At 42.1% G+C, this 26,980-nt stretch overlaps 1 protein-coding gene across 1 annotated transcript in view; it reads right to left on the bottom strand.

Moving 5' to 3' along the window:
• Positions 1-8,103: 8,103 nt before the first annotated feature.
• Positions 8,104-26,980, bottom strand: part of LOC101858065 (phospholipase B1, membrane-associated) — a gene marked incomplete in the record, with an annotated part of 23,896 nt that continues 5,019 nt past the window's right edge. Inside the window, 10 exon segments of the mRNA XM_035972516.1 lie at positions 8,104-8,262; positions 9,080-9,145; positions 10,185-10,283; positions 11,208-11,388; positions 11,918-12,075; positions 12,659-12,791; positions 15,845-15,953; positions 17,934-17,977; positions 21,374-21,438; positions 26,837-26,895. Of these exon segments, the coding sequence (XP_035828409.1) occupies positions 8,200-8,262; positions 9,080-9,145; positions 10,185-10,283; positions 11,208-11,388; positions 11,918-12,075; positions 12,659-12,791; positions 15,845-15,953; positions 17,934-17,977; positions 21,374-21,438; positions 26,837-26,895 (977 nt within the window).

The raw sequence follows: 26,980 nt of genomic DNA on the forward strand, positions 1-26,980 counted from the left end.
AATGACTCGCTATTCAAATATGAGAAAAATAACCATTGTAAAACAGAGCTCAGTGGTGCCTCTAATAATAGCAAGCTAGCTTTTAAAGAGATGAAGAGAGATGAAAATGGATTTTTTAAATGTTAGTTCCCGAGTCTGTCAACGTCTGGATCTGGTGAGAGCTCAGCGTTCTTGAAGGTGTTCGATTTGCAGAGCTAGTTTCGATATTTATCATCTCTGAGCGATTAACTCTGGTTCGAATCCAAGTATGCGTGTTTTTTAACACGGGCTGTGGGGGGGGGGGGGGGGGTCATGGCTCCTTGTTACGTCCTGAAGGGGAGGCACGCAAAATCGGACATCCAACATCTCAAATGGCCTAACAGTTATAAGTGTTCGGGAGCAGGGGGAAGGGGGGGGGGGCGTTATACCATAACTAAATCAAAACTGCAGAAGGAAACAAAGTCTGCAGATTATTAACAGTGCCTCAGGATTTTCTTATTGTATTAATATTCAAGTGCTGCACATTTGTTGTATACATGTATTTTGAAAATTTAATTTAATTGCACAGAGGACTTCGAGGAGAATTAAATTTTTTTTTTTAATCATTAACGGATGCCATGGGTTTTCATTTTAACAGCAATTTTGTTGGAGCTGTTTGATCTCTTTATTGAGCCCTAAAACGGAGAATGAGGAACTGCTCTCATTTTTACAATGGCCAGATCTTCCATAGGTGGATAGATGAAAAGAATTGGCAGTCTAATTCGATTTTCTTAGTTAAAACACTTGAAATCACACTCTTCGCCTTTCCTAATAATCCCCACGTTCCATGACAACGAAGTTACGTTCTTAGGTCTCATTTTACAATGGCCAGATCTTCCATAGGTGGATAGATAAAAAGAATTGGCAGTCATATTCGATTTTCTTAGGTAAAACACTTGAAATCACACTCTTCGCCTTTCCTAATAACCCCACGTTCCATGACAACGAAGTTACGTTCTCAGGTTTCACGGGAAGGGCGCCACTTTCAAATCAGAATCCAGTAAGCCACTCCTTTCGGGTAGAAGCTGTTCATATACCATGCGTCTGGCATTAACATATTGTTTACCATGACATATATGACATATTATGACAAACACCTGGTTGGAAGAACATTCTTTAACATTTTAACAAATACGTCAAAAGTTGTTTGTCTGTTCCCAACGCCCAAAGCAAGAGGGGGGAAATGGGGGGAGGGGTCCTTTACTGATAAAGCCCTTCTCACCTGACTAAAAAAAAACACCTGCTTACTTGTTAATCACAGTGCATCGAGGGTTTTTCCCTGTTCACGCCATTAGTTGGTCCAATCCAAGATTTCAGCGACGACTGACAGCACAATTTAAGGTAATTAAATAAATACAGGATTCGTACGCCTTTACAGAACTCATATCGCCATTAAAAGTTCAATGTGGTTATTGCATATTTGCCTATGCCAAACTTGGGTGTCAAACCTTCAAAGGATATTTGACATACGTTAATTCTTGATATAAAAACACCTGATGACTTGATGTTAGGAATTTGTGCTTGCAAAGTGTGAAATGAATTAATCATCAGTCTGATAGCACATTTACTAGACTGTAGACAGGCTATTACAACTGTTCTTTGTATCTCTAAGGTATCCATAGTACCATCATAGGTAATAATTACAGGTATATTTTGAAAATCGAAGAATTGGCGGAACAATTAATAGGTCACACAAGGAGTACAACAGTGGTTATTCCGATAAAGAAAGGTAGCGAACAAAGAAGGCAGGGGGTGATTCGAAAGCAATTCGGTTGAGAGTGAGTAAGAGCGAGAGGGGGTGGGGGGAGAGAGAAGGAGGGAGATTTGATTTGGAATAGGGCGGAGAATAGTGGAAGAGGAAGGTAGCAGTAAGCTGCCAAAATAACATTGCAATCTTTGTAAATGTAATCTCAAATTCGCACAATTAGTTTCTTCTTCAAATTCAAAGCTAAAAACTCGATCGTTTAACAAGCTGGTCTCGGTATGATTGCACTGAATGCTTGCCAGTCATTATTTTGTAATTAAATTGATTTATAACCGTTAATAAAGAAAAGATTACGAAAGGATACTTTTTTGTGTATAAGATAACAAAAAGGGTCTGCCTCGTCTCGTTTAATTCTGCGAAGGGTGCGCACCCATAGAGATTGGTAAGCAACGGAAAGGCTTAGATCTATCAGATGAAAGCTGACAACTGGTTCTTCAACCTGCAGTACAATTGATTTTTACGCATGTGACTGTTTTTCCAACTTCGTAGGTCCCCTCTCTTCTGAAATCATGTTTTCCAGGTGTTGACAATCGAATAGTTGAAACTTATTGTTGACGAAGAGATTCAAAGAATGGACCCTGTTCTCCTGGCAGTCACATTCCGATTTTTTAGGTACACTAGAATTAATTTGGAATTTTGCCCGGGTGCCAGCCGAGGCCCACTCTTATCTATGACAGAACCACCAAAGGATCTTTAACGTGCTCAATTTGCATACGGGACCCCCGAGATTTTTTCGACCTTATCCGAATTTAACGTCCGTCTCCGATAGGACCGAGTCAAACGAGTTGAGAGCCTTGAAAACTCCACAAGACGAACCGAGTTCACGAATAGCCTATCCGGAATTCGAAAAACTGCCATCCGCTTCGATGTCCATCGTGATACCAACTGGGCCAACGGAGCGCCTCTGATAGGCTGTAACAGTAGGCCATGGTCCGCGCGCTTCAGGGCGAAGGTGTTTTTTTTGGTGCATAAATAAGGAGAGTGAAGAGTGGTGGCAATTGCAGTGCCTGGTCTTTGATATATCACATTATAGTAGCCATACACGTCTTTACAGAATAAGAAACGCTAAGAACAGAAGTTATAGGAGTTACGTCAAAAAAGAATCAGAAGTTTTAAAACTCATGATAGTCTGGAGACCTTCTTTGAATTTTGTTCTTTTACTTATCGTGTATTTCAATTTACACCAATTGTCCTTTAATTTGTAGCTTGCTTTTTCTTGTAACTTCAAAATTTTGGTTTGCAGGGTTATTTGGGTAAAGTGTGTATGTTTTTGTTGATTTTTTTAAAACTGTTTTTTTAATTACTCAATTAATCAATTTATTTACTTATTATCTATTTAACTTGATAAGTAAGCACCACGTCAGAGACGTCCTACAATGGATTCCTGCCCACACTGGGATACCGGGAAATGAAAGAGCTGATGCTCTGGCAAAGAAAGGAGCTAGTCTCCCTCAGTCTGAAATTCCTACGAATTACACCACCTGCTGCCAAATGATCAAGTCAAACCTCAAGGAAGAGTGGATGAATGATTGGGCCACAGGTACGACAGGAAGGAGGATGAAACCACTGGTCAAAGATCCAATCAATGAGTTGAGGAGGGGAGATCAATCCATAATCTTCCAACTTAGAACACAATATGTACCCCTCAACCAACATCTCAACCGAATTGGAGTAAAGCAATCTGCTGCCTGCCCACTATGTGACTACCCCTCAGAGACAGTGGAACATCATCTGTTTTTCTGTAGAAAACTAACTGATTTAAGGGGATGTTTTCTTCCCAAGCTACCCCACACATCTAATTGCCTCTACTCCTCAAGACAACAATTCGAACAAACATGCAACTATTACCGAATGGCATCATGCAGAAGAGTTAACGCTCAGATGCTACTGGATCGCTAACAACAACAACAACATTATCTGTTTGTTAGTTTGCTTGCTTGTTTGCTTGTTTGCTTGTTTGTTTATTTGTTGGTTGGTTGGTTGGTTGGTTGGTCGGTTGGTTGGTTTGGTTGGTCGGTTGGTTGGTTGGTTGGTTAGTTGGTTGGTTAGTTGGTTGATTGGTTGGTTGATTGGTTGGTTGGTTGCTTTCGTTGTTTGTTGGTTGGTTTCTTTGTTTGTTTGTTTGTTTGTTAGGGTGGGGCGTCCCCTGAATTCCAAAAGGCCTGCTTTGAGTCTATTTTGAATGTCAGAACAAATTAAAAGCAGAAACAGTCATTAATTTCCTCCCTCCAGTTCTTTCATAATTAATTTACATTCGAAAGGGAAAATGGGACAGAGCAAGGTTGACTGTGGGCCCAGGGAAGAGAGCACTTTAGAGGAGAGGGGGAAAACAGTCACGTTGGAGGGTGCAAAGAGATAGGACAAGACTACACAATTCAAAAATCTTTTCAAGGACAAGGAATATTTCTTTGAAAACCCATTCATGATTTCTTGGAGGAACCGAACAGTTGAAATTGATACGTTTGAGCTCAGATTTACCACTTTATTTGACATTCTCTAGCATATGTTTACGCAAACGTCATCATTTGACTTGAAGGAAACAGGCAAACGCCCAGTGTCCCGCTTTCCACCAATAAAGTGAATACAACTTGGACTGGGCGTGAATTTCACATGCTCAAATCTGCAGTTCGCCTTAAGAGCAGTTCAACACCCCTCCCCCCTCCCCCCTCCCGATTAAAATTAGCTTAACCGATCGAGATGGTGTAAAGATACGTTTTAAAAAATCATACAGTATTCATTATCAAATAAAACCTCCTCTAAAAAACTTTGTAGCGCATAGCATTCTTCGACAAGCTGCAGGTTATCTCCCTTTCAATATCTAGTCTTAATTTTCCCTTTGAACCATTTACCGACTTTTTAGATTTTGAGAACGAATGAGCTACTCCGCAATCCTTTATGTTCTGGATAAACCTCTTGTAATTGTGAGAGTCTGGGTTCTTTCTATGAGAACCAATTGAATATAGGTTTTTAATTAAGTAAGTGTGTGGGTTTAAAGCCTTAATCAACACTATTAGAATATTTAAGAGGCACTACCTCCCAATTCAACCTCTGTCTCCAATTGGACAGAGCCATAAGGGGTGACAGCCTCCATAACTCTACAAAACGACCCATATTCAAACACGCCCAGTTTAGAACCAGGGCCATCTGCTCTGTCGTCCAACAAAGCTACAACTAACAGTGCGACCTCTAAAGCTGAGCAATTTTGGCTATTTTGTCGATTTGGAAATATTATGCACATGTATTGACCTCATTGTTTTCACACTCATGTTTTGATACTCACAGACCATGGAACCGACGGCGCTACTCGGCATGTGTGTATGTGCAGTGGGGCTTCTGCTAAATGCTTTCAACTTGGCAGTGTTCCTGGGGCAGGACTGGCGGAAAAACACAGTGACCCTGACCCTTCTTTCATTGTCCGTGTCAGACTTTGTAGTTTTGACCTTCACCCTTCTCTTCTACGTCTGTGGGCTCCTGGTGGACTTCGATTCTACAGTTGACCTCAATGCAATCAGGGTATGTTTGAGCTTGACGTCAGGTTTAAAAATTGTACGTCCTTTTCAATTTAAATTATTAATCAAACGAGTGAGGCCACTGAACGAATTCTATTTCTGGAAGGATGAAACTTTCAGTTTTTCTCAAGCAACACACATGTGCCTCCAGAACGGATTCAGATCCATGTCAGTCAACTCGTTGTTTGGTTTCTTAAAACCTGGACAAATAGAACACCATAGATATTGTCCCCTGCCATTACAGTTTGTTTGGTTGGAGGGGGTCATCACAAAACTTTACCATTTATTTGTCTCAAAACTTCTCTTAATTGGTGGCTGGTGAGTGCCACTGGTAAGTCCTACTTCACTATTTTGCTTCGTTTATTTCTGTGTACGAAAATCAGTCCTAGTTTTTTGTTTCATTGTTGTTGTTTGGTTGTAGTTGTTTGTTTTGTTGTGTGTGGGGGGGGGTTTTGGGGGGGTAGCACTAAATGACCGATATATTGTATCGTTGTACTTATGACGAATTTCTATTTCGTCTCTTTCTAATAAATTAAAGGTTGTTGGAAGGCATCTCTGGCAGGTCTCCTCTTTTTCTTTTTGGTCTTATTTCCTTTTTGTATTATTTCTTGCCTTTTTGCTACCGATAAACTAAATGATAATTACCATTCCGATGTGCTTTCATTTACTATAAAAAAACAACCCACCTTTTCCTCGCCCCACCGTAGACTAAGGATACACCGGTATATGTGATGTAGTTGTCAGGCTCTTCGTTGTCGTGCACAGAAGATATAGGATACATGGTTTAAAATCTCTAGTGGAGAAGTTAGTTGTTGTTTTGTTGTTTGTTTGTTGTTGTTTTTTATCGAGTCACTCCATTTATATGCTGAAATGCTGTATCCCACTCAGCCCTGAAATGATGGATTGAAGCAGAAAATCTGACAAAATAATGTAAGTTGTTTAGACAGGGACCTGGGGGGGGGGGAGGGGGGGTAGCCGCAATAGACATTTACAATTGAACACAACTCTCGGGGTATTGTTTTTCTAGATCTAGATCTAGTTGGATTTTTAAAAGTTAATTTGTATCCCATTGCCCAAAACAATGTACATTTCCTTCTTACTTACCATAAACTTATTCTCCCCACCGCTCCCCCCACACCACTAGGTATTATTCTTCTCGTGGACCCGCTCCATGTTCTACGACATCTCTTCTCTGACCACAGTGCTAGCTTCTCTTGAGCGTTGTCTGTGTGTCGTTTCACCGCTGAAGGTACACGTCATCCTGTCCGCCAAAAGAATCAGAATGACGCTAGCGGGAATATGGTTCTTCTGTGGGTGCACTTACTGCCCTATCTACGCCACACAACGGCTAGTCTGGCGATCAGACCACAACGTCACACAACTGACAGTGACGTTGACTAAAGCCAGACCTGATGCCGAGTTTGCCAATAACGTCATCAATACGTTGTTTTTGCTTTCTGCATGTCAGCTCCTTGTTCTTATCAACACTGTGGTGATGAGTATTGGCCTCAGACGTTCTTCAAATTTCCAAAAACATGGCGTCGCTAAATTAGAATTAAATCCAACGGCTGCTCCTGTTGCTGTGCAGCAAAAAATAAACGTTGAAGTACGGGTTCAGGATGGCTGCTTAGCGTCTGCTAAATTGAACTCTTTGTCACCAGATCGATTAACGAACAACTTACACAAAACCAATGACGACGAGCAAAACGACATGATTTCAAAGACGCCTGAAATCCAAGTCAATCGCATTACTAGCTCACGGGCAGATGACGTTAAAGATCAAAAGCAATCTATGCAGTCAAAAAAATACAGCAAGACCATCCGTGTTGTCGGGGCCGTATCCTGTCTCTTTATCGTCTTCAATCTGCCTCTTCTGACTATTGTCTATAGCAAGAGCCTCGAACCCGAATTCAACTTCGGGAGACGTTACCATGAGCTGTTCATGCTCACAGCAGACTTAGTGTTTATCGTCTGCGCCCTGAATGCTTCGTCAAACTTTATCGTGTATGTTGTACTTAACAGCCGGTTTAAGAAAGATTTTATGCGTATTGTGACTTGCAGTTCAGCTGCTGTGAAAGGCTCTAAATCTAATTAATAATGGAAGTAGTGATGAATCGGCAGCTGTGTCCTTAAGGTGGACAGTTACTGAAGGGAGGGGGGGGGAGTACTCCCTTTTTTTTTACTGCAACCATTTTTTTATTCATTCGTGTAACTGGTTTAACAAGTGGAATAAAATTGTTGTTTACTGGCTTTTGGGTTGTTTTTGAGTGAGTTTGTGTTTTCTTCTAAATGTCGGTTCGTCTTTTTTTTATTCATTAGGATAAGGGGTGGTCTGTAAATGCTGTGGTCTTGTTTCCGCACCTCTTCCTTCAACTTAATACAGTCTTGTTTGTAACTTTGATTTCACCATGATATTTGTCTTGACACCCAAGTAAGTTAGTAAGCGTATGGGTTTATTAACGCCCCGTTTAACAATGTTATGTTATTCAAGAGGTGGAACCTTGGAATTTAACTTTCATCTCCTTGACACACAGGCAGATCAAGGGTAGCCGGTGTACTAAGGAAAAAGGGAAAGGCGACAATAGCTGTCTTTTCTAAAGTTAGAAATAGAACACCATATCAGGCTTGTTTTAGCTTTTGTTTTGTTTTAGTAAACCTTTTACGGCACTTACAACATAGTTGGGTATAAGAACGGCTGGTGTTTGATTGGAAAGAAGGAGCAAACCACGCCAGAGCACCCGCCAACCACTCATCCCAACAACCATACCTTCCACTTTCACAACCGTTCAGAAAAACAAGCAACGACGCATCCACTTAGCAACAAAGTGTAATAGGATTCGAAGAAGTCCTCAATACCCGCTTACTCTACACAGCGTTGTTTGCATTCTACCGCTTGAATGTCTGGTTCTACTGGCTACCAACCACCTTCATTGACGGGCTATTTTTAGCCGTGTATAGATACGGGGAGTCCTGGGGATGAAAAAAAAGAATGTTTTTTAACGTTCCTGTTATCATCAACATTAAAATGTGAAACCAGAAAACACGGTTGTTGCTGTAACTGGAGTTAAGCTTTAGCATTCAACGTCAACACAGCATCTGCCAAATTTCAGAAGCAATAAATAAGGGCAATTGTATGCAAAAAAAAAGGTAGAAGGAGGGGACTGCATCAGTTCTGCCACAAGCAACCCAGACAATGAGAACATGATACTAGAGAGTCAGTAAAGAGTTGAAGGCAACCTTACATCGAGAAATAGGCTCGAAAAAGACCATCGATACGTGCTTGAACGACGACAAACTAATGATTTGACTATTACGTTGTGAACATTATTAGAAAGAAGGATGAACATCTGTTTGAGTTCTCCATTTATTGATCCTATGCCGACGGTGTAGCGGTTAGGCGCCGACGGTGCAGCGGTTAGGCGCGTCACTGTCGCACACAGGGGAACCAAGTTCGATTCACGAGTGTGCAGCATTTTTTAAAATCGAAAATCTCGGTCTTTTCCCTGGCATGATGTATCTCTCTTAGCCTGGGTTGGCCTTAACAGGCACGGCTTCAAAGCCCGCCTTCTATAGTATCTAAATTGTGTCGATGGGGGCTTAAAGACACCTACATTCATTCACAAATCTTTAAGTACAGGATTGTTTCAATAATTGTACAAACTAGCGAGGACGACATTCGATTGGACGTTTCTGTTTTGCAAGGTTACATCGCAATGATAACGTTGACAAAGATTTATGTTTCAGTAAAGGCCTTCAAGCTTAACGTATGTCCTAACGGCATACTCACTTCTGTAGGACATTCCAGAGGCTCCTCTGGCATCCAGTTCAGCCGTTTCTCTCCCACAGGCTCCACCTGGACACAAGAGAACAATGTTGTGTGAAATTCGAATTTCCCAAATGTTATAGATTTAACGCCTCTTTAAAAAAACGTAAAGTTATATAAGAGGCAGGACCTCTGAATTTAATGATCATCTCCGATAGGACAGATCCAAAAGAGTGGAGAGCCTTAAAAAGAGCCTGCGTTAACCCGTGTTCAGTACACCCAGTTGGGGATTCAAAGCTGCTTGTCTCCTGATAATAATTATTCAAATTGTGTCGTGACGGAAGAAGATTCATTCCATCGTAGGCCTCTCATAGGGCAAAGGCAGCCAACAAACTCTTTACAGTCATGTCAGTCATGGATCGATCAGTCTATCTCTAGGAATTATGTGTATGCGTGTATGTACACGTATGCGTGTGCGCGTGTGCGCGCGCGCATGTGTGTGTGTGTGTGTGTGTGCGCGTGTGTGTGTGTGTGTGTGTGTGTGTGCGTGTGTGTGTGTGTGTGTGTGTGTGTGTGCTAGCTAAGTTTAAGTAAGAGTTTTACGGCAACCACAGCACAATACGGTCATAAAAGTACCGAGGATTAGAGATGTTACGAGATATTAACGTGCAAAGAAAATGGACAGAGATAAGGACAATGCAAATCTAATTGGGAAGAAGGAGCACACGCCAGAGCTCCCGCCAACCTTCCATAGATAGATAGATAGATAGATAGATAGATAGATAGATAGATAGATAGATAGATAGATATATATATATATATGAGCGTGTGTGTGTATATGTGTGTGTGTCTGTGTGCGTGTGTGTGTGTGTGTGTGTCTGTGTGTTTGTGTGTGAGTGCGTGTGCGTGTGCATGTGCATGTGTATGTGTGTATGCATGTGTGTGTGTGTGCATGTGTTTGTGTGTGCGCGCGCGCGCGCGCGCAAGAAAGAGAATGAATGAGCAAGAGAGAGAGGGGGGTTGTAAGAGAGGGAGAGAGGGGGGGGGAGAAAGAAACAGAGAGAGGGAGGAGGAGGGCTGGCGACAAATGGTGCCCCCACTCTCATTAACTGACGCGTGCTCAACTCACCATATTGTTCCATAGGGCTCCTCCTGTCGCCTCTTGCCCCTTCTTGCTGTGATGGAAACAGTCCGACGCGAAGTAAGAGTAGTCGATTGTACCATCAGGCTGTCACAAAAAGCCCGAGATGTAACAGTTATTACCAAATAGTCATTTATACATTTACATTTAAATTCAACGTATTAACCTATTGCGTACTCAATACATTCGATTTGTTTAAGTGAATAGAGGGGAGGGGTGGAAGGTTAATATCAGCTTTGACTCCCTAATAAAAATGTAAAGGTCATTTTGAAGACGGAGTTCTTCGCCAACGATTGACAGTAAAGAAAAAACAAATAGAAAGAAGAGGAGATAGAGACAAAACACGAAAGTAAATATCCCGCAAGCTCAGAATCTGTCGGCGAGAAATATGTAGTTCAAAGATTATATGGTTTTAAAAATAGCCTTTACTAAGTCAGGGTGTTAAATTCATAATTGAGGAAACCCGAAAGTAAACTTCGCAAATCATATGAGTATTTATCAATAACACTTAAACATCCTTCTCTCTCTCTCTCTCTCTCTCTCTCTCTCTCTCTCTCTCTCTCTCTCTCTTATCATCTTATGGGAGCTGTCTCCCTTTTTTTAATTCTTATAGACACGAAATTAAAATGAGAACAGATCCGTCCGACATCATCGAAGACATATTGAAACAAAGTAAGCCACAAGAATAAAACTCCTATAAAAAGATAACCCATAATGAACATGCTTAGCCCAAAAGAACGTTGTAGTTTTAGTTTGACTAAGGTTTTACGACGCTTGCAACTGCATAAGGTCATATGAGCACCAAATGGTGGATGTCAACAGAGAAGTCCACACGGGGAATCAGTCTTACTCTGTTCACCTCTCTTGCCTCAACAGCACAAAGTCTGTTTCGACTATCAAGGCACCCCGGTAAAAGCCGTTCACAAGAGAGTAACAAATATACAAAAGAAGTAGAAGAAAAAAGTTGATAGTAAGAATGAGGAAAGAAACAAAAAGAAGAGCTCCGCTGACCTTGTACGGCAGGTAGGTGTCGCGGTAAAACGGTTGCAAAACGACGGTGAAGTCATCCTTGGTGTCATAGCGGCCAGAGGAGGCGAGGTCGCGTGCTGCCCCCTGGTACTGGTTCTTGAGTTCCACCAACTGTTGTTCTGCTTCTGGGCTGCTCGGATTGGTTGCACAGGTGCACAGAAAGCTGTGAGTAGAAGGGTTAAATACTTTTTAAAAAAACAAAAACAAAACAAAACAACAGCAACAACACAATTGCGGAATAATCTTCAGAAAAAAACAAAGAAAAAAATTGTGGTGATGTTTTTAAAATGTGTTTATTTAGATCTAGATCTATGACCTTAAAGCATGCATCAGAATACCATTGAGTTACAGTCCGAATACGGAGTGTGTATCTAGCTTAACATTATCATTGTTTATATTACACTCCATTTATATTATGTGACTGTGAGCCTGTTTGCAAGTGCAAGCGTACTACGTGTGTGTGCATGTTTGTGTGTGTGTGTGTGTGTGTGTGTGTGTGTGTGTGTGTGTGTGTGTGTGTGTGAGAGAGAGAGAGAGCGTATGTGTGCGTGGGTGCGTATGTGTGTGAATATGTGTGTGTACGTGTGAACGTATGTATGAGCGTGGTGGAACACCAAACCAATTGGCCAGGATCTGGACATTAAAGAGTGATCTTATCTTGTCTTATCCTAAAGTAAAACTTGAGCACTCACCCGTGGATGGCCTGACACACCAGCCCCTCCGCCAGGTCCTTGGCTATCTCTATATTTAGCACCTCGACCAGGTTGACGAAGGCTCTGGGCACGTTGCTGTGGAGGTAGTCCAGGGTCTCCTGGAGGTTTTCCTTATACTTTTCCACGCTGTACTTCGCCTTATGGGACAAAATACATACATAATACATACAATGTAATGTGTGGCTGTGTGTGTATATATACGTTTGTATGTGTATATGTCTGTGTGTGTGTGTGTGTGTGTGTGTGTGTGTGTGTGTGTGTGTGTGTGTGTGTGTGTGTGTGTGTGTGTGTTTATGTGTGTGTATGTGTGTCTACATACGTGTATAAAATATAACATAATGAATTTAAGAAACAGACAGACAGATAGATAGATAGATAGATAGATAGATAGATAGATAGATAGATAGATAGATAGATAGATAGATAGATAGATAGATAGATAGATAGATAGATAGATAGAGAGGAAGAGAGAGAGGAAGAGAGAGAGAGAGAGAGAGAGAGAGAGAGAGAGAGAGAGAGATGTGTATTACATTATACTCGTACGTTTTATAATCACTATCAGTTGCAGCCCCACACCCACCTCCGACCACTAGCCCCCATACCCCTCCTACAACCCCCCCCCCCCCAAAAAAAAAACCCACCAAGATAGAGATACGCATATTTATATCTGCATGATATAAAGACAAGTTGCACCCTCCTATGGCCATTCTCACTCTTCACCTCGTCCGTGCAAGCTGCACAGAGATCATTGCCCCCTATGAACACCGTGATGACCTTCCAGTCGTTGTTGAAGTCTACACTGGAGTCAGATTGTAGCTTGTCCACAAGATCCGTTGCCTGGGCCATGAGTTCGCTGAGAAAAAAATAGGGTAAAAGCATAAAGGGATGAGAAAAGGAAGAAAGCCAAGATCCACCATGGAACGAGATCTAGAGATAGATCACAGGCATATGGGACACAGAAGCAGCTGGCTGGAGGTGGAGAAGATCGCTCAGAACAGAGGCAGGTGGGAAGCTCTTCTTAGCGGCCAATACCCAACAAATGGACAAAGGTGAAAGAGGCTGATGATGATAATTATTTTTTGTTTGTTTCCTTAATGGGCCTGGTAGACTCCACGAAGAAATCTTGAAGCGAGATCGGGGCTCTTTTTCGGATCCATTGTCAATATACTTAAATGCACCTCCACCCGTCCAAATAACTCCATTCGAATTGCCATTGTTCCTGGGCATTCAAACATATGTTTGACATCCTCTTTTTCATCGCCGTATCTTCGGCAACGTGATGATGATGATGATGATGTTTTCAACATCCAGGGTCCGGGGGAGGAGGGTATAACGCGGAGCGGGGGGAGGGATGGGGGTGGGTGGGGTCACAGGCCACAGGGTGGTTGCAGCTATATTTTATGGGAACAGAACAGAGCTAGATGCCTGTGATCGTCGTGATGCGCGAAGGGCATTCGAAGGAGGGAGGGGGGGTCTTCTTATTCTTGTGAAAAGCCATAGGATGCTATTAAATGAAAAGGACAATACCTAACAGCAATGCGAGTGTCTTCATTTTTCGTTTTGAATCTTTTGCGATTTTTTAAGGAAGAGACTTGTGGGGGGGGGGGTAATTTGTATAATTTCTGTCTCTCTACTGGGATGTTCTATTCCCTTAAGCATGGTTCGCCAGAAGCACAGTCGAAACAGCCTTCCTCACAAATGTTCAACAACATCCAAAGGCCAATGACATGGAAGAACCTTTTCAATCTGCTTATAAAAGGCACCACAGTACGGAAACCGCTCTTTTAAAGGTATCATCAGATGTTTTAAATGAAATCGATAATTTAAAAAAAGTCTGTGTTTTGGTTCTACTTGATTTGTCAGCGGCGTTCGATACCATCGATCACGAAATTTTACTAGAGAGATTGGAAAAGTCAGTTTTACTATCAGGTACTGTGCTAATGTGGTTTAAATCATATCTAGAAAATAGATTTATGTCAGTGAAAATTGGCAATGATGTGTCGGATAGGTTACCTCTAAAGTACAGAGTTCCTCAGGGTTCGGTCCTTGGTCCTGTCATCTTTACAATGTACAAGCAAAGTCTGTCATCAATAATTTATTTATATGCCCTCAATTACCATCTTTATGCAGACGATACACAGCTGTGTGGATTCACTACAACTGACAATGTACACAATCTCATAGATAGAATCGCCAGATGTATCAAAGATATAAGAAAATGGATGCTCAAGAACAATAATTAAAATTAAGTGAGGATAAGACCGAAATATTATTTCTTCGTAGCAGCGCATGCAATGAAATCGACAATATCAGAATAAACATCAATGGCCACGAAATATCAGCCCAAACTAAAATAAAAAATTTAGGTGAAGTGCTAGATCAAGATATGTCAATGAAATCCCATGTATCCAATTTTTTTTTTAATCTATATCTTCGACTGAAAAAAATAGGGAGCATTAGAAAATATCTATCTGTTGGTGTCACCAAAACTTTAACAACATCACTTATATTGTCAAGGATTGATTATTGCAATTCCTTACTGGCTGGTGTACCTGATGAACAGTTACAACAACTACAAAGAGTACAAAATATTGCTGCCAAAATAATTACTAAGAAACTAAAGCATGATCATGTGACTCCTATTTTAAAAGAATTACACTGGCTCCCTGTGAAAAAGCGTATCATATATAAAATCTGTTACATGATTTATCACCGGACTATCTAAAACAGTTTTTAACACCATATGTGCCTCCTAGAACGCTCAGATCATCAAGTGACAAAACAACCCTTGTTAAGCCTAAAATAAATTACAAATCATATGGCTAACGCTCTTTTTCACATTTTGCCCCATTTGTTTGGAATAGGCTTCCAAAAACTATCAGAGAAGCAGAAAATCTAGAAATTATTAAGAAGAAACTAAAAGCATTTCTATTTTCATCATATTTCGATTAGACAGAATCCATCCAAGCTGTAGATCGTTGTGAGTTTGTATGTGCGTAGGTGCACATGTACGTATGTGTGTATGTGTGTACGTATGTGTGTATGTGTGTGTGTGTGGTGCGTGCGTGAATATGTGTGTGCACGTGTATGTAACACTATGTGCCTTTAAAATTGATTTGTAAATCCATAATATGTATCATGTTAAGCGCCTAGAGCATTGCATAAGTGGATATGCGCTATATAAATGCAATCTATTATTATTATTATTATTATTGTTTGCGTTGATGGGATATATGCATAGATGAATGATTCTGTTAATAGTATGATATTTTACGGCAATGTCAAGGGGCGGAGAACTTGAGTGGGTAGCTGGCGGGTGCTCGGGTGTGGTTTGTTCCTTCTTTTCTATGAAATATCTGTCATCCACATCTCTCCTCCTTTTTTGTGTTTGCTACTCTCGTGTGCACTTATATGACCCAATTGTGTTCCAAGTGCCGTAAAACTCTTATTAAAACAGGAGCTTTTGAGCCAATCGAGGAATGTTGATAAGAAGAGTTTTTTAAAGGGTGGGGACAGACAGACAGACAGACAGATAGACAGACAGACAGACAGACAGACAGACAGACAGACAGACAGACAGACAGACAGACAGACAGACAGACAGAAAGACAGATGGGGAAGGGAGGGTGAAAGGGAGGGGGAGGGAGGGACAGAGAGAGGGTGGTTTTTTTGCAGGGGTCAACACAGACAGATTGAGGGAGAGGCAAAGAGAGTCGGAGACAGAGACAGCAACAGAGACAGACAGACAGACAGACAGACAGACAGACAGACAGACAGACAGACAGACAGACAGACAGACAGACAGAGACAAATAGACTGACATGCAGACTGACAGACAGGCAGACAGACAGACAGACAGACTGACAGACATACAAGACAAGACTGACAAATCGACAAACAGCTCACTGGGATTCATCCCCGGTCACGGCGACGTTGAGATGAGCGGCATCACTGTTGGGACCCCCCACACCTGTAGAAAAGCCTTTGAGATCCGGGTTGTATTGCCGAAGAACGTCTGTCGAAAAAAAAAAATTAACAGATTATAAAAAGGTGTTTCAAGTCCCAGTGGTGACAGTATTATTAGATCTATATCTCTTGTTGGGTCTCTGTTCAATTATTATTTTCTCATCTATCACTGTCGCGACGTTTGTTAGGCCCGCCTCACAAAGAACGTGACATTTCACGTGTCACGTTTTACTATAGGCATGCAACATTACACGCCTCACTTTATCTGATCACATAGAATCCAGCGCCCACGGGGTAGTGCCACTGACTGTCGTGTCTTTAGGCCATTCCCAAAAGGGGGACATTTCTCGTTCAAGCACAGTAGAATTGTAAATGGGCTGATTCATGTCACGCTCATAACTGGGCCTGATCTACAACAGGGAACTACTGCTTTCTCTTTCCTTATCCTCACTATTGTCATTTTTCCTCTACTTCTTTTGTATGTTTGTCACTCTCTTGTGGCATGCTATTTTTTGGGTGCCTTGATAGTCGAAGCAGACCTTGTGCTGTTGAAGCTAGAGAGGTGAGCAGAATAAGTCTGATTCCCTGTAAAGACTTCTCTGTTGACATCCACCCCTTGGCGCTCATATGACCTTATGCAGTTGCGAGCGCCGTAAAACCCTCTACTATTTTAAAAAATAGAATCCAGATCTAGGTTTTGTCGTCTATTAGTGTCCTCTTTGTCTGTGCATGCTTCTTTTTCTCTTTTTTTCTGCTGCATGCTTTTTCGACAGTTTGCTAGGGAAAGGCTTAGGACACATCTACGGTATTTAACGCAGGGGGTGACAAGACATGGCTCAAAAAGAATCAGCATGCAGTGTGACCAGCGTGAGGTAATTGCTTATGTGAGGAGTGCAGTTAAAATTATACTGAACGCTTTTGCTGACACGCGTGACCCGTGTCTGTTCACCTGCGTGACGTGTCGAGTGTCGAGTGACGCTCTTTGTGAGACTGGCCTCATGCTGCATGTCTGTAGTAAAATGTGACATTATATGTGAAGCGTGCTGACAAAGTGAGTTATGTCTCAGGTTCAAACCCTTTGGAAATAGATACATCCCACTTATGGGTGAGGTTTTTGCAATTTATAAGTATGAAAAAACAAAAGGCATGTTATACTTAGCTTAGAATATTACATTTGGCCAATATCTCCATTTGTGGATTGCGGGAAGTGACTCATTTTGTCAGCACACCTCACATATTATGAATGGCCACGTTATATATGAGGCGGGCCATAATGTCGTTCAGAGTGCCGTGCAGCTTTGCTGTGTACAGTGTCCATATCGTCAGTTGCCGTCTACCACTCAAACAAGAAGTTGTTTGGGGTTGTTGTTTTTTTGTTTGTGTTTTTCCATTGTTGTTGTTTCTTCTTTTGTTTAAATTAAAGTCAAAGCTTTCAAGTGTGGCTCGTTCTTCTTGCTCCATAACAGCCCTCTTCTTTTTCTTTTTCTTTATTTGGAAAGTTTGTTTCAACGAAGATATTTTTAACGTCTCCACCGACACAATTTAGATCATTTTTAGGAGGCGGGCTGTCAGGGCCAATCCAAACTAATATGGATACAATATCCCCACAGAAATATCGAGATACCCGATAAAAAATTTCTCCTCATACACACATACACACAGAGAAAGAGAAAGAGAGAGAGAGAGAGAGAGAGAGAGAGAGAGAGAGAGAGAGAGAGAGAGAGAGAGAGAGAGAGATACACACAAACACACACACACACACACACACACACACACACACACACACACACACATACACACACTTACACACACACACACATACATACACACTTAAACACACACACATATCGCACACACACACACACACAAACACACACGCACACACACACACATACATTCGCACACACACTCACACGCAAACGCACGCACCCACACAAACACACACACACACACACACACACACACACACACACACACACACACACACAAATACACACACACACACACATACACCCACAAAATGTCTTACTTGCGAGAGTCCTTGTGTCTTCGATCGAGCCATCGCCACCAACGCTGACGAAACATTTTTAGAGACATAATTGAGTAACATACATTTTGCAGCACCTTCCTTTTTAAAGATAAACATGAAAAAAATGAGAGGGAGGGTCAGTTAAGAAAGGGCTTATATTTCGTGTCTCCTCGAGTGATTAAGTGTTTCAGCTAATCCTTCGGGGGTTCGAGTCTCGAGGTTCAGCTCGGTCTGAAGTTGTGTCCTTGTGAAAGGCACTTTACTTGAAATTTCCTATTTATTGGCTCAATCATTTCGGAGATGGACTTTACATTTGGAGGTCCTACACCTTGAATAACCTCACTTCACAGTGTTGTAATGAGAGTTTAAACCTATGTCATTTCGCACATTTTGGGTTTTATTCTACCCAGATAGGGATACCGGACTAAGTTTAAATCGATACATTATGATCCAGTGCAATCCTTTTTTCGGCTGCAGTTTCATTTCATTACTTCCTTTTATTTGACGAAAATAGAGAAATGGTATCGGTTTAACGCCCATATCAACACAATTAGGTTATTTAAGAAGCGGGACCTCCCAATTTAATATCCATCTCCGAAAAGACTGAGCCAAATTGGAAATTCGAGTAAAGTGCCTTTCACAAGGACACAACGTCAGACCGAGCTGAGACACGAACGCCCGAACCCACAATATCACCATTACAAGTCCAGTAGCCTTACAACAAGGCTACCGATGCCACATTTTATTTGGAAGAGGAGGGGTTGTAAATATCGTCAGCTCAAATACAAGGGTCGTTCAAAACGTTTTGCCTCCAAGTTCATAATTCCTTTATTACAGATGCTACATACACAAGTTATACACCAAATGAAAGCTTAGGATGTCTGCTACATAACAGTATCTTTACTTTTCAATATAGTTGCCTTCTTTGTTGATGCAGATCCGCCAACGTGGAATAAGTGGTCACACGCCGTTGGTGGAAAATTCATGTGGTTTTCCTCTTAACCCGCGACGCACATCTTCTTGGACTTCATCAGCATCTGCATAACGTTTTTCTTTGAGGTACTTCTTAAACTAAGGAAAAAGATAAAAGTCAGAGGGAGCAAGGTCTGGACTGTATAATGGGTGCGGTAAGGTCTCTTGAAATCTGAGACTTTTCATGTCATCTTGAGTTTGTCGACTCGTGTGTGGACGGGCGTTGTCGTTGTGCAAAATTGCATTTTTTTCCGGGCCGAACTCGTGACAGCCGTGCTCTAAGTTTTCTCAAATCTCAATACATCGTTCAGAGTTGATAGTTGAACCCTGTTCCAAAAATTCCTTATGAATCAGACCATCGCAGTCCCAAAACACTGTCATAAGCACTTTCTTTGCAGATGAAACAACTTTGAACTTTTTGGGGCTAGGTGAGCCAGTGTGTCTGTATTCTTTCGATTGTCTTTTGTTCTCTGGGTCATAATGGTGTACCCAAGTCTCGTTTCCTGTGACTATACGGCGTACGAAAGCTTCACCTTCATCGATATAACGAGCCAGGAGTTCATCACTAACTTGACTTCGGTTCAATTTCAGCTCGGGTGACAACATGTGGGGAACCCATCGTGCACACACTTTCCTGTAACCCAACACATCATGGATGATATACTGAGCACTCCCTACAGAAATCCCCTAGCATTTCACTGACATCTCTTACTTTGATCCGCCGGTTTGCTTGGATGATCTCATCCACTCTCTCCTGGTGTTAAACATCACTGGCAGAGTTGGGACGACCACAACGAGCTTGGTCATGCAAATCTGTCTCTGCTGGACTGGTTTCAGCGAACTCCTTTGCCCATCTTCAAACAGTACTTACATCTGCCCAACGCTTCACCATAGACAAGTTTCATTCGCCTGTGAATATCAATGGGTGCAGCTCCCTCTGCAGTAAGGAACTCAATAACAGCTCTTTGCTTTAAGCGCACTTTCAAAGGTTTGCTGGACTCCATTTTCTTGGCGATAGTATACCCTAGCTTCTATGATGTAAACAGCAAGAGCATAAAGGTCTGACATTATAGCATAATTCTGTTTTTTTGTGTTTGAGAGTATACATATTGAAAGTCAATTGTGTACAAATTTCATGAAGATACTTTGAATAGTTTAGAAGTTATTGGAGGGGAGGCAAAACTTTTTGAACGACCTAAGTAGTAGGCTATAATGCTGGATTTATATTGCATATGATCCAGGTCCCAATCCCCAAAGTGGACGACGGGGTGATACTATTAGCTTCGTTGGTATTGTGCTGGGCTATATCTTGGATCACCCGAGTTCAATTTCTCAACTGACTGTTCCAGAACTTGGGTTGATTTCAGGGTTTTCAAAGCTCTCGATTGGTCGTGTCGGAGACGGATGTTGATTTCGGAGATCCTGTCTTTTAAACAACCTTATATGGCGTTGCAAGGGACGTTAAACCAACCCTTATCATACCAAGGTCGTTTGGAATCCACTCCACCACCACCACCCCGCCACCCCCCCCCCCCTCACTCCCCATGTATTACATTCAATCAAGTCAATCACCACCACCCTTACCACTGTTGCTATTATTGTCACCAACTTTACTTGTTAAAAAGTGTGATACAAGACAGAAGGTTTGCCCAATTTATGGTATGTAAAATCATAACTGTGCCCATTTATTGCTGTCTTGTGAAAGTTTGATAACGTTCATTTGACTTTGAAAACCTTGTCATTTATAAACTAGTCTCTATTTTGTGTATCCTAGCACCAAGATCACCCACCACCATCATCATCATCATCCTCCTCCTCCTCATCATCATCATCATCATCATCATCATCATCATCATCATCATCATCATCATCATCATCATTATCATTGTCGCCGTCGTCGTCGTCGAACTCCCATCATCCAGCCACCCACTCATTAAGCATCCGCTTACCCAGCCACTCATCCACTCAGCTACTCATTCACCAACCGCTCACCAACGCACCCGCCCACTCCCCCACTCACCCACTCATCCACCCGCCAACCACCCACAGAGAGAGGAGCCACTTACCCACTCATGCATCACCCTCTCACACACTTTCTCCATATCTCACACACTAAGTCACCCATCCACCTACCCACCCAGCCAGCCATCTATTCACTCTCTCACCCACTCAGCCAACCACTCAGCCACCATCCACCCACCTACTTCCTCACTCACCCACCCACCTAGCCACTCACTCACCTACTCAGCCACCACCCACCCACCTAGCCACTCACTCACCTACTCAGCCACAACCCACCCACGTAGCCACTCACTCATCTACTCAGCCACCACCCACCCACCTAGCCACTCGCTCACCTACTCAGCCACCCACTCAGCCACCCACTCAGCCACCCACTCAGCCACCCACTCAGCCCCCACCTAGCCACCTACTCACTCACTCACCCACCCACATAGCCACTGACTCACCTCCAGGATAAACCTCTGTAATCAATCAATAGTCCTACGATACCTCCTGAAGAACCTCTCCCTGCCTGCAAGAGAACACGATTTTTAGGGGGTGAGTGAAACAACAACAGCAGCAGCAGCAGCAGCAGCAGCAGCAGCAGCAGCAGCAGCAGCAGCAGCAACAGCAGCAGCAGCAACAGCAGCAGCAGCAGCAGCGGCATCAACAACAACAACAACAATAATCATAATCATAATAATCATTATAATAATGATAATAATAATTATTATTATAATATTCATATTCACATATATAATATTAATATATATAGAGAGAGAGATTGAGAGATTGAGTGAGAGACAGGGAGAGAGAGAGAGAGAGAGAGAGAGAGAGAGAGAGAGAGAGAGAGAGAGAGAGAGAGAGAGAGAGAGAGAGAGAGAGAGAGAGAGAGAGAGAGAGAGATCCAAAAGATTTAGAGAGAAGAGGTACGTGTTGTGGCAGCTTCAGTATGCGGTCCATAATAATAAAAATGTGGGACACAGCATTATTATGTTCAGCAGTATTATCATGTAAACATTCAATGGGGGCTCCCGTGACCTAGAGGTTAAGGTGTTGGCCTCTCATTCAAAGGTCCCGGGTTCGAATCCGGGTAGTGACCGAAAAAATTTCTTCTCTAACATTGTCTCCTTTGACCTCCTTTCGTGCTCTCTAGCAATATTCTTTCGTCTGCTTTCGTCTCCTATTTCTGCCCCCACCCCCTCACCTCCTTTGCCCCCTCCTCTGGGCTCCTGACTCTTTCTGCAGCCTTTCTACTGCTACTCCTTGACTCCTTCTTACAGCTGTCTATCTGCCACACCCCTGATCTTCTGGTAGGAAAGATTTACACCTAGCCTTCTCGGACAAGGGTGAAAAATCTCGGAGGGCCCGTGTGCAAGTAGCGCACGTTAAAGATTCCTTGGTGGTCTAAAATCGACAAGAGTAGGCTTCGGTGGCCATCCGGGCAAATTCAAAATTTCCTACCGACTAAAAGTATTAGGTGTGTCCCGCGCGCTCATATGACCTTATGCAGTTGCGAGAGCCGTAACACACTTTACAAAAACAAAACAAAAAACATTCAATACCAGCATTATTATCTTCATCGTTATTATCATGAACAGTTCTGAACGCAAGCATGCCTGTAAACTTTTCTTTTTCAAGACGAAAGGGAGAATCCTAAAAACGCTGTACACGAGTAGCGGGCTTCTTATTTACTTCATTTTATCACAAATACTTCCATTACGACAGCATATCAATTTAAACTGACTACAGAATGTTGACCGAACAGATAAAAAGTGATATGATAATTATCATAAGGGGCCTATATATACGAATAATCTTGATGATGTCAGTGGGTTTACATAATGGCAAGATCCTACTTGAGATTTTCTTCCTAATAGTTGTGTTGACGAGGATTTATTTTAGTACTTGTAAATATTGTATGTCCCAATTGACGCAATTACAGCATTTAAGAGGCGGGCTGCTTCAGTCCCGCCAGTAGCGTCAACCAAGGCGGATCGAGCAGGACACAACACCCAACAGGCAGACAAAAATACTCGATTTAAAAGAAAATATCCCCCCGGGAATCGAACCCTAGCATTTTGCTTGCAACGATGAAGAATCATTACACCACAGCGAAGATAGTACACATGTACGATCTTTGACCACAGATGCTTGTGACGAGAGAGCTTACAGTAGCATTTGAAACTGCGCAGCTTACAGCAACATGAAATTTAGAGCTTACAGTAACATGTGAAACCGTATCGCTTTAAAGTTGCTTGCAACACTGTGTGGTTATTTAAAGGTCAGGACCTCCAAATTTAAAGTCCATCTTCAAAGAATCGAGCTAAGTTTGTGAAAATACGCGTAACGTGCATTTCCCAAAGACATATCATCGGTCTGAGCTGAGTCTCGAAGCCCCGAACCCGCAATCTCAGAGCTACGAGTCGGTAGCCTAACCACTAGACTACCGACGCCATATTTTTAGTTTTAGTAAGTGTTTTACTGCACTTGCAACACAATAAGGTCATATAAGTGCCGAAGATTAAAGGTGTTACAAGAGAGTAACAAAAATAAAAAATGAGGAGGAGAGATAAGGACGATAGATGTTTGATAAGAAAGAAGAAGCAAACCCCACCAGAGTACCCACCAACCACTCACGACGCCATATTTACAGTAATATCAACTGCAAGCTCTGACATTACAGAAGTACTATGGAAGATACTGAGACGTCACAGAATCCACAGAGGTTGATGAACCTCATCAAGAGCATGTATGAAGGGACGAGTTGCAGGTTTTTACATAATGGCCAGCTCACCGGCAGCTTTGACATAAAGATTGGCGTAAGACAGGGATGTTTACTATCACCATTTCCCTTCATCTTGTCTATATATTGACTGATGAAGGAAACAACCAGAAGACACAGAAATGGCATACAGCGGACCCCATGGACACAATTGGACGATCTGGACTTTGCAAATGACTAGGCACTTCATTCGCACACCCAGGAACAGATGCAAGCAAAGGCCTCAGTTTTAAACAGCCTGTCAGAGTCTGTTGGATTGGTGATCCACCTCGGAAAGTCAAAAGTCATAAAAATAGATGCACAACAACAGGAGCAGGTCACAATAGAATGAAATGTACCAGAAGACGTTGAATCTTTCTATCATATTTGGAGTATATTTGACAAAGAGGGAGAAACCGGTGCTGAAATAAAGTCCCATATCGAAAAAGCACTGGCTGCTTTCATATCTTTGAATAAGATTTGGAGGACCAGAGACATAATTATCACTTCGAACAGAGCTGAGGATTTTCAACTCAAAGGAGAAGTCAGTCTTGTTGTATGGATTTGAGACATAGAATGCACCTCAGGCTTACATAAGGAGGATCCGAGTTTTCTTGAACAAGTGTCTAAGGAAGTTATTGAGGAACAGATGGGCAGACAGGGTCATCAACGAGAAAGTGTTAAGGAGAACAAGATAGGGCTCAGTCAGGGATGAAGTGGGAAGAAGGCGGTGGCGATGGATTGGACATACAGGAAAAGAGGCAGCTGCATAACAAGGAAAGTGTTGGATTGGAACCTACAGCGTAAAAGATCAAGGGGAAGACCACGTGGAACCTGGAAAAGGTCACATAAATAGACGTACAGAAAAGTGGGGAGATATAGAACAACATCAATAGGCTGACCCAGGATATGGAAAGCTGGAATGTGTTTGTTCGTGGCCTATACCCTGACCCACGGTGCGAAAGGCAATGATAAACCGTACGCTCTCTCGTGAAGACAGCAAGATAACGAGAGGTACCACATGTTTCGTTATGACGTTGTGGACATATATAATACATTTGATAATGCTTTATGTTTATCGTTATCAGTGCAGACGACAGCATGATTAATTTGATTAAAGTTACTGTGGATTTGTTTAAGGGTGTGTTGGTTAATTTATGGTATGCTGAGGGCACACTTTCTCCCACAACATGCTTGCCAACTTAGGCAAATGTGTACTTCACAGGCACAACAATGTTAGTCAGCCTTTTAAAGGTGGGAAAAGGTACAAGAACAAATATAGACTGATTTTATTTTCGGTTCCATATATTAACTTAGCATGTATACTACATAGCGTTCTTAATTGATAAGGCTGTGGACAGCTATAAGCTACTCAAGTGTGCATGAGTGACACCTATTTTTGGTGTATAAATCTGCTTTTCCCCTCTTACCCCTTCTTTGCTCTTTCAACAGAACCATAAGCCAAAGCTTTGGAACCACTGATGGTCCAACACATCAAAGTAAAACATAACAATAGCTTGTTTGTTCAAGTTTGTTACTTATTTTCTTTAAGTTTGTGTCTTCCATTTGCCTGTCTAGCTTTTCTGAGCACTAAATTTTAATAAGCCAAAGTGTTTTGGTGGTTGTTGGGTTTTTTTCTTGGTTTTTGGGTTGTTGTTGCGTGTTGTTGTTGTTGTTTTTTTTTTGGGGGGGGGGGTTGTTGGTTTGTTTATTTTTTGTGTGTGAGGGGGGGGTATTTTAAAAAAGCTATATTGATGGTCGCGAATTTAATTTGGCAAATTGGGCTAAAGCGTTCCACAAAACACTGATCTAAGGGGAAAACAACAAAATGACCGATAACCTCGCCACTATCTTAATTGTCTCGTGTCTCTTCAGGTTTTGCATAAATACAGTATGTCGCCTCTGTTCAGTCTTTCTCGTTCAACTTGAGACCGGTCCTGACTCCTCTCCGTGATCTTAAATGATTTAAACTACTTTAAGCCGGCGTTTAACACCGTTGAGCAATGAGGGGGCAGGCTGCTCCGAATAAGTCCGTTACGGTCAAACAGGGTTGAATCCCAACGGTTGCGGTTATCCAATAAATAAAGACGTCTAAACACGTGAATCGAAATCACATCTTCTGCGGGCAACAGCGACGAGCTTAACCATTATACAGCGGACTCTGGATTCCTCTTCTATTGCCTGCAAACTTCTGCAGCCTATTCCCATGGTCGAAGGGTTTGTTGTTGTTTTTTTTGGGGGGGTGTTGTTTTATCTGGTAAGTGTTTTACGACGCTCGCAACTGCATAAGGGCATATGAGCGCGCGGGACACACCAAACATTTTCAGTTGGTAGGAAATTTTGAACTTTGCCCTCGTTGCGGCTGCAGCCTACTTTTATTGACTTTGGACCACCAAGGGATCTTTAATCTGCGCAACTTGCTCACGGGACCTCTGAGATTTTCCACCCTTGTCCGAGAAGGTTAGGTGTTGATCTTACCTACCACAAGATCAGGGGTATGGCTGCAAGACAGCAGTAAGAAAGAGCCAAGGAGAAGCAGGACAGGAGGGGAAAGGAGACAATTTTAGAGACGAAAATTTTCATCGCCACCTGGATTCGAATCCGGGACCTTCGAATGAGAGACAACACCATAACCTCTAGGCCACGAGAGCCCCCTTGTGTGTGTATGCGTGTGTTCGTATATGTGGTTGTGGGTGTAGAAGTCTAGTCCTCAGAACTCCGAGAGTGTTAAAAGCAAGCACACAACAACAACAACAACAACAACAACAACAACAACAATGAAAAAACAATGAAAACAACGACAACAACAAGAATACCAACAACAGAGACAAAAAATACGGCAATAACAACAGCAACAACGACGAGGACGACAACTGCAACAGTAGTGACAGCATCAGCAACAACAAAAACTATTACTACAGTAGCAGAAACGATGACAACATCAACAACAGCAACATAAAAAACAAAAACTTCAACAACAACAACAATAACAACAACAACAACAACAACAACAACAAAACCAATAATAGCAACAGCAACAACAACAACGACGACGACGACGACGACGATGTCTACAAAAACGACGACAATAATTACAAACTCACAGCAAAAAAAAAATTATTATAAATGAATCAACACATCATCAAATAAATCATGTGAAACTGACCGTGAGCGAGTCTCCCAGCGCAGCGACCAGCTTCACATCACCGGGTCTGAGTTCATGCACTGAGGAGCAGGGGAAGCACCAGAATCTCTCTACCGGCTTTGAATCAAAGTCTTACTAAAATGTCTACTCCACCCCATCCTCTCT

This window comes from Aplysia californica, unplaced genomic scaffold, assembly GCF_000002075.1.
Source record: "Aplysia californica isolate F4 #8 unplaced genomic scaffold, AplCal3.0 scaffold00719, whole genome shotgun sequence".
In the NCBI taxonomy this organism is placed as follows: Eukaryota; Metazoa; Mollusca; class Gastropoda; order Aplysiida; family Aplysiidae; genus Aplysia; species Aplysia californica.